Genomic DNA, 11783 nt, shown 5'->3' with positions numbered 1-11783 from the left:
GAAGGTGAAACTGAAATGCAGGTTTTTACTGTGGATAAGTTTAGAGACAGAGACATCTATTATTAATCATTCTTATGCTGATTAAACACACAAGACCGTAGAAGAAGGCAGTAATTATGTCGCATTGCTATTTTTACATAGATGTTACCAATACATGCACCATAAAAATAAAAATTCATTATAAATTAAAAAATTATTTGCATTTCAGGGTTCCCACCTTTTGACCGATGCAGTCGTTTGTGGGGCTTTTATTTTTAATCAATTTAAAGAGTTCACACTCTCAATGAGCAATTTCTAGCAGAGAAATGATTTGAAAAAATACCTTCTCTAATTGTAGCTACTTATTTACGTTTTGTGAATATCATATTCAGCAACACCACATAAAGAGTGATTATAACCCACCATCAACAGTATATAAATACAGAATACTCAATATAGTATTTAGTTGATGTCACTAAAATTCATTATTTCACACAAGCTGTATCTATGAGCATAATAACTGCCAGCATACACACAGAAATACACTTACAAGTGACCACAACTGACTAGAGTAATACACTTATATTTTAATAGTATACTTACAGTATATTTAATCATACTCGAGTAATTACAACATATTTTAAAATAACATTCTTCATTCTCAAAGATTTCGGATTCTTTCTTCTGATTCTTTTAGATTCTGGCTCCAAGCTGCCAAGTCACGTTTTTTTTATTTATTTCTCAGTGACATCACTGCCATGTTTTTTTTCTTTTTTCTTTTCCATCTTGCTCTCTCTCTCCAACGTATAAGAGTTCATGCTTGCTGATTTCCAGACCCTCATACAGTCTTTTCACCATCTGCTCCCTAGCGCCAAGACAGCCAGACCATAGCTGCAGGGTTGTCTGTTCTTGGAAAGAGAGTATTCTTTTAAGATGTCACCTCACTGCCAACATCATTTTTAAAATTTCCTTGTACACAAAGCCATTATGTTTTCATTATGGCTCACAAATGAACACATCGAACAAGAGAGAAAAATATTGTTTGTGTTTCAGTCTATTCTCTGACAATAGTGCTTTTCAAAAACATAGTAGGCAAGGGAGATAAAATATTAAAAAATGCAGTCAAATGGTCCACATATGGACTGTTTAAGGTGACAACATTGCTTTGCTGTTATTAAAACATTGTGGATAAATATAGATGTGTGACATGCCATATAACACTTTTATCTGTTTTTCCAGGTTGGACGGCTTCCCACTGAATCATTTAGTTTTGCGCGGCCGTCTCATGTTCTTCCTCAGCTGTTCGATCATCTCCACATGCAGGGTTCGTGAGGAGCTCTCCAGTCGAGTGGCGATGTCCGTCGCGGTACGCAGCATTTCTTCAAACGCAAGGGACTCCTCTTTTATTCTTAGATAAAGACATAAAGTAGACACAACATCAGAAATACTCTGAGAGAGAAAGAGAGAGAGAGAGAAGCAAAGAAGGAAATGAACAGGGGCCTCCTTAGGGCCTCAGCTTAGTTTTTCTTGAACCAGGGGCCTCAAAGGGGCTGAAATTCACATTCCTTCCAACTGTCCAGGCTGGTGATGGAAAACCCAGAGACCAGAATCAAAGTTGCGTCATTGTGGTTAGTCTGAGGCTCTACGAGCTACAAGCTTTTTTTTACACTCATCACTGTGTTTATAAGCATGTATTTCTTGTTTAGGATCATTTTAACTGAGAATTTTATTTGGTTGTAATTTATTTACTATCTTTTGCCTTGAAAGTGTTACTTTATGTATGCAGCCTTGAAACACTCTTGAGCTGGCAATTTCAAATATTAAGGTCTATAAATGAACTCACTATTGGGAAATAAAAATAAAATAAATAAAATATCACAGGAATAAATTACATTTTAAAATATATTCAAATAGAACAGAACAGTTATTTTAAATTGTAATATTACAGTTTTTACTGTATTTTTCTGTAGTATTATTATTTGGGATGCACAGTATACCTATATATTTAGAAAGAAATATAGACATTTTCACCTCTGATCTTCCATCACCATTTCTCATGTGTAAACAGCAAATTATACAATTTTGACACTAAATATTTTGCACGTGTATTAGACTTTCCTCTCTCCTCTTTATCATTCAGGTTTATTGCCTTAGCATCTTAAATTGTTAAAAGGTTTTGCCTCAAGATTCAGCTCATCTCACTTCTGAATTCCAGCCAAAGTGGCTTGAGCGTCTCCCTCCAGCTGACTCTCCAACTCCTCTGCTGCTTTTGTCACCACGCTCTCACAGCTCACGTGATCCTCCCTGATTCCAACAATGTTCTCTTGGATCACCTCCTCGTAGCGTTGATCTCCCATCTCTGCTCCTACAAACTGGACCAGATTCTCCATCACTGCCTGATTCCCATGTTGAAGGGCCTTGAGATAAGCAACTTCCTCTCTGAAAGCTCGTAACCGCCTTGACATGACTTGGCTGGTGTGAAAGTTGACATAACAGTCGCCGCCTTCTGTCTCTGGCAGGCTCTGAAAAACTGGCCTGGTCCTGTCTGGCTCGTCCCCGACTGCATGGATGACTGAAGCGGAGGAGTTGCCAGTGACCGCAGTCCCAGAGACGTCACCTGATCCCCACTCCCCATCATCACCACTTTGGCAGTACACTGGCATCACTAGAAGTGTGAAGAGCCAAGTGCCCAGAGTAGAGCGAAGCCTCATCATGACCCAGAAGATGACCCAGGACTTGCTTGACAGAGTGATGGATGAGAACCCAAGCGATGACAAATGTAAGGTCCCTCTTGAAATCACCACTGTTGCAAAGCTCTGACCTCATCTGTGAAGAAATAAACAGATGCTTAAGTAATGTTTTGCTTTGAGAACAGCCCAAAACTTTTCTTCAATAGAAACTATTCAGTATTGTTCAAAAATTTAGAGTCTGTACATTTTTTTAATGTTTTTGAAAGGCTCTCATGCTCACCGAGGTTACATGTATTTGATCAAAAATACAGTAAAATTACAATTTATTTGAATATATTTGACAAATCTGAATTATCAGCAGCCATTAAGCCTTTCAGAAATCGATCTAATATGCTGATTTGGTGCTCAAGAAACATTTCTTTTTATTATCAATGTTGAAAGCTATGTTAGCCTGTTTCTGCTACAGACTACACTCTTAAAAAATAAAGGTTCTTCAAGTGATGCCATAGAAGAACCATTTTTGGTTCCACAAAGAACCATTCAGTCAAAGGTTCTTTAAAGAACCATCTCTTTCTTACCTTTTTATAATCTGAAGAACCTTCTTTCACCACAAAGAACCTTTTGTGAAACAGAAAGTTTCTTCAGATGTTAAAGGTTCTTTCTGGAACCATTGAGACAAAAAGGTTCTTCTATAGCATCGTAAACTAGCACCTTTATTTTTAAGAGTGTACAAAAACGTGAGATATAAACTTGCAAAATAAACACTGACTTTGAGTTTTTCCCTCAGGATTTTCAAGTTTACATCTTGCAATTCTCTTTTATTTCCACCATTTTTTATCTCACAGTTCTGAAATAGTTCTTGCAATTGCTACTTTATATAGCAGAATTTAGACTTTTCTTTTCAGAAGTGTGAATATATCACAATTGGGACTTTTCTTCACAGAACTGTGAGTTATATCTCACAATTCTGAGAAAAATAAATTTGAATGATCAGATATAAACACAGAATTGTGAGGAGAAAAAAAGTCAGAATTACCTTTATTTATTTATTTTTATTCCATGGTGGAAACAAGCTTCCTTATAAAATGTTTGTGCAGCTTAAAAGTGGGGAAAAAATGTATAGAGTTGAAGAAAAGCTAAAGAACAGCACTTATTTGAAATAGCATTTTGTAACATGTAAAATTATTGTCACATTAAATCCATTTAATATGTCCTTGCTGAATAAAATGTTTTTTAGAACTGTATGTGTGTATTATTATATAATATTATATTATATTATTACAGATCGTCTATAGATTTGAAACAGACTAAAAACTAGTCAAGAAAAACACATATCTTACCATAATTTTCTGAAACTTATCTTAAAACTAGATAATGAGAGGTCAGAAGAAGTTGCTGTATTTCTGAAACTATAATGTCTGCCAACTGCACTGTGAATGCTAAATGAAGCAGTAGACTTTTACAGGGTTTTCCGGAGCATGTGGAGGCGGGCTTCCTGCTGGTGTGTGTAGCGAACACATTCATTTATGTGAGGGCCCTGAGGTGTAGCACATGACCTCTCTGGAAGGGGAGGCTGTGTGTTTAGTCTTCCATGTACGAGGATGAGTGCCCTCTACCCCTCTCTCGCTCTCTCTTTTTTCACCCTTTCAAAGAAAAATTGTGAGCCCCATCTTAAATAATACGATCACACAGGCTTAAAACTCTTTCCTTTTTACAGTTTCTGCATAGTGCACTTGGGGTCAATCTTGGATTATTCTTGGACGTTCCTGAGTGTTTTAATTGGTGTTATACATTTAAAAAGTTTGTTTTTTTAGTTTTTGACAATTTGAGTTTTTCCCATTTTATGCATAACAAAATGTAGAGAGGTTTGTGTTTTCTTAAAAAAAAAGCAAGGAATTTTATTTTTCAATGGGCAAAGAAAAAATAATTAATTTTGCATCATAGGTTGCTTTAAGGATGTTTTAATAAAAGTTTTGCTCTCTGATGCAGAGAGGGCTCATCACCTCATATCTCATGTCTCCAGATGTGACTGAACTCACAACTCACACAATCTCTTTCAATGTCCTGTCTTACTCCAGGGCGTCCCAACACTCCTCTCAACATCTGGAAATGTGTGAAATGCGATATCTGTCTTCGAGGGAAGACGGCTCTCTTTTCCACAGTGTGAGCACTTTTGGATTCTGCGGTAGTTCAGCACGCTTTGCCTAAAAAAAAATCTTCCTGTGCATGTTCTGGGCACCATGAAAATTTCATTTTTCTGCTTATGTATTTATATTTTCCGCATTAGTGTAGTAAAATATCAAATCTGTTTTTAAAGGTTTGATCTGTGGAGTTGCATTCAGTATGTAGTTACCTGTCAAATCTGTTAGTATTTTTTTCAATTTTAAAAAGCAAAGACACTATCAATCACTATCAAGCTCTTTTAGTAAAGAACAATTTAAAGGAGTACCATCAAGAGCATCCCTGCTTCTCTACAGCAGTAATTTGTTGTTCATGCTTGCTGATTGACATTTGTGCTTCATGGAGGAAGGATAATATCTGTTACTCAACAGACCGACACAGCCTGTAATGAACTTCTGCTCTGCTATGCATGCAATGATGAAAAGCAGTGATTTATTTCTCACTTAGTCCTGAAGCACTTTGAGAAAATGAATGAATCTCTTTTATTAATATTTTTTTCACAGTTAAAATTAAATACTGAAATGTTTTTGCAAGGTGTTTTATTTTTTAATTAAGTCTGAAAGTGTCAAATGTATTGAGATGAGAAAAATAAATATTGAAACTGTTTTTCATGTCTTGGAATGATGCATATTGTTCCTTAACCAAGCAGAGCAAAAGGCCGTCATATGCAAACATTATTTTTAGATTTACTGATCAACATTGTAAAAGAACAATGGCACAAAAGTCTTGATTTGATTAGTCGCTTCGTTTTGATCCCACACAACTGCTCGCACTGCCAATCCAGAGCTCGTAATGTTTTACAATGGAGAAAACAATTAAACCTTTTAGACACTTAAATGATATTATTGGAACCATAAAAGCCTATTCAAACAGCACTATTGACCTTTACGTTTCCTCAGGGCACTTTTTTAGTAGCATTGTGTAATTTCTAAAAATACATGCCAAACCAGTTCAAAGCTGAGGAAATGCAGTATCTTTTTTTATGATTATAAAGTCTGCCTATAGTCCAAATAAAAAGTCACGATTAACCTTCAGTAATAATGCCAAGTGTCTGGAAGTTGTCATGTTCACTCTTGTGCTGAAACTCAACCTTCAGAACACATTTGCAATATTGGAAGACTATGCAAATAGGCCACAAGACTTTTCCAGTTTTGGGTTTAGTTTAGTCTTACATTAAAGAGAATTTCACGTGCAGCAAAAAAGAAAGTGTAGTTGTTTAAAGGTCGAGTGTGGTGTGTCTTAAACCTTATACTATCACTGCATATTTATGAAATGTAAGGCGATATTCCCATAATTAAAAGAATGTCATAGAGATATATTTACGCCATTCACTAATGAGTCATGCACTCAAATCAGTGGTCAGTTTAGACCATGAATGCAGACAAAATGCATTAAATTGCTCTGCCATATTAATCAAGACAAGTTTTTTTTTTCAAAGTAGAAACATGAATAAAATAAGACGCACAAGCCAAAAAAAAAAAAAAAACTGACAGAACTCACCAGAATCTTCTGCCATATCACAAGGTAGAGCCTTGTGTCTGGTCAAAATGTTCAAAGTGCTGTTCTTTGCTTTGCCATTCAGAGGCAGAGAAGTGGAGCACACATAATCAGCCTGCCTTAGACTTCTTTTCACTTCTTCCAACAAAGTTTGGGAACCTGAAAGTCTGTGTCCCTATTTGGAGACTACTGGAAGGGGAGGGAGTGTTTATAAAAAAAAGGGAGAAACTCAATGATTTCTTTCTTTTGTGGTCAGGAGAGTGAGGGAGAGAGAGAGAGAGAGAGAGAGCAGGAGAAGAATATTAGGGGGAGCGTGGGGTAATCTAGTTCACATCTGTGCCCTGATGTCTGATAATGTATGAGAGTTTCGCAGAAAAGGGTCTTTTCATGACCATACCAGATTTTCACTCAGCCATTCATTTTAATAGATGCTTCACGATATGAATGAATGAAGCGAAAGAAAGCTGTTAAAGCAAACCAAAGCTCTGAAATGTGCAAAAAAAAATTTTTTATATATAGCTGATGAAACATCACATGAGCTTTTCAAACCTAAATTTTATCCATCATTAACTGTCAAAAGATATGAACATAAATCTGTCTTTGCAACAAAACCACGATGTAGGGATTCCACACTTATTCAGGTGTTAGTCAGATGTTATACCACCATGAAATTAAATGCGTTTAAACCTAAAATCCCGATCACTTCGATTCACTTGAATATTTAGTTTTATGTTATTTATAAAGTAAAAGTGACATAATGCAAATTCCAGTAAGTAGCTCCTAAAAACTCACCATGCATTTTCCCAGTTTGTATCTGATTCTTCCACTCTCACAGCTTGGACTGGACACAGGACCCATATAAAGAGCTTATTCATGAAAAACAAGAAAACAGACTGGATGAAAATGAAGTGTCTTGTGGATGTATTATATTATTCCAGGCATAGATTTCACTCAGTAGAATCAGCAGAGCTGTTCAGTTATGATGTCAATTTCAATTTTTTTTTTTTTTTTTTGCCTTTTGATTTATGAGTAAAATACGAAATAAGAAGTTAAAATCTTTATTCCACAAAGATGCATTAAACTGATCGAAATTGACATTAAAATGTTCTTTTGAACATCTTTCTTTTTTAAAACTTTCTATTCATTAAAGAATCCTGAAAGAATAATCATGGTTTCTACAAAAATATTACATAGCACAACTCTTTTCAACATTGATAATAATAAGAGGTGTTTCTAGGTGTTTTGAATACGAGGTGTTTGAGCCAGATGGTCCTCACTGCAGAACATCAAAATCTAGGGGGTGTGGTTGGATCTAGATCCAACTCCTCCCACCTTACATTTACCTAAACCTACCCGTCTCCACCCCCTGATCCCTAAACCCACCCATCCCCACCCCTAAACCTACCAATCTCCACCCCCTGGATGTGGATCCAACCCCGCCCCCTGGATCTTTTGTTCCGCGGTGAGGGGCTACTGGGGGTTTGAGCAGCAAATCAGCATATCAGAATGATTTCTGAAGCCCAGTGTCATGAAAATGCGTATAAATAGTACGCCAAATAAAAACGACAACTCGTGGTATTGATAGGCAAGAATGAACTTTGGCGTACATATGATACGCACGTGTTTGGCAAACATATAATACGCAGTTTTCGCGTACATATGATACGAAACTTGTTGGCGTGCATATGATACGCAGTTTTCACGTACATATGATATGCATCTACCACACAACCCTGATCCTACCCATCGCGTAGCATATACACGCCAAAGTCCATGTTTGCGTATCAGTACGACGAGTTTTCGTTTTTATTTGGCGTGCTATTTATACGCACTTTCATGAGATCGGGTTGGAAGGATTATGTGACACTGAAGACTGGAGTTATGATGCTGAAAATTCAGCGTTGTCATCACAGGAATAAATGACAGTTTAAAAAGTATTAAAATTAAAAGCTTCTATTTTAAATTGTAAAAATATTTCACAATATTATTGTTTTTACTCTATTTTTTGATCAAATAAATACAGTCTTAGTTCTTATGCTCACTAAGACTGTATTTATTTGAGCATAAGAGACTTCTTTCAAAGAGATTAAAAAAAACAACAACTTACAAACTGAAAACTTTTGATTGATATTGTGTAATTTTCTGTATAAGGATCATAACAACTTAATTCACTTCTAAATCAAAAACTGCAATTTTTTTTTAAAGACATTTGAAATACCCAAGTGACTGTGTAGTGGTGTTTACTGCCAAACACAATGACAGACCTGCCACATCTATCTGCACACAAAAAGAACAAACAAATATGACAGTCCATTAAAATAATTGATTTCCTTTGATGAACTACCTTGCTGGCCTATGAAGAATGGGAACAGGACAGCATCATGTTCTTCTCCTCATGGTTTATATTTTGTCGTCAGTCTGATTGCAAAGTTGTTCTGGCAGTTTCAGAAGTACACTGTTTATTCATTGTGTAAACTTGCCAGTGTGCTTTAGATTTGGATGAGAACTACATATGAATGTCATTAAATACAGTAATGTTCTCAGTGCAGAGAATTAAACAAATGAAACTATATTATATAAACTACATTCTTTCAACACAGTTAATGCAGGTCAAAAACAGGACACCTGTTAGATGAATGAGAACACAGGGAACATTTATTTTCCAACACACACTTAAAAGTTTGACTGTAAACTGTAACTGTTTAAAAAATGTAACAAATCATTTGTAGTTCTGATGAAAGGTGAGGATTTTTTTTTTTCAACAGACTGACAAAGACTGCAGAGATGAAGCAATAACAATGGCTAAAAGTTTAAATTATAGTATAGTCAAACTTCAGTGAACAGCAATAAACATTGCTCAAAACAAATAAATATATCATGTTTGGCAGATACTATTATCCAAGAGTTGACATATAGTGACTCAAGTTGCTTCAGGTTGTATTTTGTATGTTTAACTGGTTGACTTCCACTGTATTTGTTTATTGGTGTAACCTGGAAGGACACAAAAATACACATATTTTTGATGTACACATTCAATGTTTTCCACAAGTGTGGACCTCTAATCATCTCTGGAGAGCAAATAAAAAAAGTGACCTGGTCTCATGAGATCAGGTTGCATAAACCATATCCTTAAACATGAATATATTTACTGTGAAGCTTAAAAACTAAATCTTAATTGAGGAGGGGTGTCTTTGACCTAAATTATGTTGCTTAAAGGTATTTTTAAAGAAAAACAAGGCAAAAAAACCCAAAAAATATTTTGCAAGTATCTTTTATGACAACACAAAAATCTCACAATGAATATGTACCCAGATGTACCCAGCAGTTACTATTGTCTCTAATATGTACCTATACAGGTGCATCTCAATAAATTAGAATGTCGTGAAAAAGTAGATTTTTTCTTGTAAGTTATTTCAAAAAGTGAAACTTTCATATATTTTAGATTCATTGCATGTAAAGTAAAACATTTAAAAAAATGTTTTTGTTGTAATTTTGATGATTAGAGCTTACAGCTCACGAAAGTCAAAAATCAGTATCTCAAAATATTAGAATATTTACATTTGAGTTTCGATTAATGACAATCCCTACAGTATAAATTCCGGGTATCTCTTGTTCTTTGAAACCACAATAATGGAGAAGACTGCTGACTTGGCAATGATCCAGAAGACGAACATTATCACCCTCCATAAAGAGGGTAAGTCACAGAGGGTCATTACTGAAAGGTATGGCTGTTTACAGAATGCTGTATCAAAGCATATTAAATGCAAAGTTGACTGGAAGGAAGAATTTGGGTAGGAAAAGTTGCACAAGCAACAGGGATGACCGCAAGCTTGAGAATACTGTCAAGCAAAGCCAATTCAAACACTTGGGAGAGCTTCACAAGGAGTGAACTGAAGCTGGAGTCAGTGCATCAAGAGTCACCACGCTCAGACGTCTTCAGGAAAAGGGCTACCAAGCCACTTCTGAACCAGGGACAACGTCAGAAGCATCTTACTTGGGCTGTGGAGAAAAAGAACTGGACTGTTGCTCAGTGGTCCAAAGTCCTCTTTTCAGATGAAAGTAAATTTTGCATTTCATTTGGAAATCAAGGTCCCAGAGTCTGGAGGAAGACTGGAGAGGCACAGAATCCAAGCTGCTTGAAGTCCAGTGTGAAGTTTCCACAGTCTGTGATGATTTGGGCTGCCATGTCATCTGCTGGTGTTGGTCCACGGTTTTTCTGAAGTCCACAGTCAACGCAGCCATCTACCAGGAAATTTTAGAGCACTTCATGCTTCCTTCTGCTGACAAGATTAATGGAGATGCTGATTTCATTTTCCAGCAGGACTTGGCACCTGCCCACACTGCCAAAGGTACCAAAAGTTGGTTAAATTACCATGGTGGTACTGTGCTTGATTTGGCCAGCAAACTCGCCTGACCTGAACCCCATAGAGAATCTATGGGGTATTGTCAAGAGGAAGATAAGAGACACCAGACCCAACAATACAGATGAGCTGAAGGTTGCTATCAAAGAAACCTGGGCTTCCATACCACTTCAGAAGTGCCACAAACTGATCACCTCCATGCCACGCCGAATTGAGGCAGTAATTAAAGCAAAAGGAGCCCTTACCAAGTATTGAGTACATATACAGTAAATGAACATACTTTCCAACAATTCACTAAAAATGTGAAAGTATTCTAATTTGTTGAGATAGTGAATTGGTGGGTTTTTGTTAAATGTGAACCTAAATCATCACAATTAAAAGAACCAAAGACTTAAACTACTTCAGTCTGTGTGCATTGAATTTATTTAATACACGAGTTTCACAATTTGAGTTGAATTACTGAAATAAATGAACTTTTCCACGACATTCTAATTTATTGAGATGCACCTGTAGCTATTACGATGATATTCTATATATATATATATATATATATATATATACACTGGACAAAATTATAAAACACAACACTTTTGTTTTTGCCCCCATTTTTCATGAGCTGAACTCAAAGATCTAAGACTTTTTCTATGTACACAAAAGGCCTATTTCTCTCAAATATTGTTCACAAATCTGTCAAAATCTGTGTTAGTGAGCACTTCTCCTTTGCCGAGATAATCCATCCACCTCACAGTTGTGGCATATCAAGATGCAGATTAGACAGCATGATTATTGCACAGGTGTGCTTTAGGCTGGCCTCAATAAAAGGCCACTCTAAAATGTGCAATTTTATCACACAGCACAATGACACAAATGTCGCATGTTTTGAGGGAGCGTGCAATTGGCATGCTGACTGCAGGAATGTCCACCAGAGCTGTTGCCCGTGAATTGAATGTTCATTTCTCTACCATAAGCCATCTCCAAAGGCGTTTCAGAGAATTTGGCAGTACATCCAACTGGCCTCACAACCGCAGACCACGTGTAACCACACCAGCCCAGGACCTCCAAATCCAGCATCTTC

At 36.4% G+C, this 11783-nt stretch overlaps 1 protein-coding gene across 1 annotated transcript; it reads right to left on the bottom strand.

The window, feature by feature from the left end:
* Window positions 1-1239: 1239 nt before the first annotated feature.
* Window positions 1240-2693, bottom strand: si:ch211-142k18.1 (uncharacterized). Its single transcript, XM_058755647.1, has 2 exons — window positions 2182-2693; window positions 1240-1387 (listed from the first exon to the last, which is right to left on the bottom strand). The coding sequence occupies exons 1-2, from the start codon at window positions 2691-2693 to the stop codon at window positions 1240-1242; spliced, it is 660 nt and encodes a 219-aa protein (XP_058611630.1).
* Between the last annotated feature and the right edge of the window lie 9090 nt (window positions 2694-11783).

This window comes from Onychostoma macrolepis, chromosome 20, assembly GCF_012432095.1.
Source record: "Onychostoma macrolepis isolate SWU-2019 chromosome 20, ASM1243209v1, whole genome shotgun sequence".
Taxonomy (NCBI): domain Eukaryota; kingdom Metazoa; phylum Chordata; class Actinopteri; order Cypriniformes; family Cyprinidae; genus Onychostoma; species Onychostoma macrolepis.
Note: the sequence above shows the minus strand (reverse complement) of the source record. Positions and strands in the feature narration are given on the sequence as shown.

Coding starts and splice junctions, on each gene's coding strand:
- si:ch211-142k18.1 (XM_058755647.1), bottom strand. CDS start 2,693: ATGATGAGGCTTCGCTCTACTCTGGGCACTTGGCTCTTCACACTTCTA. Junction 1,388..2,181: donor ACTTTGGCTGGAATTCAGAA/GTGAGATGAGCT, acceptor TCTTTATCTAAG/AATAAAAGAGGAGTCCCTTG.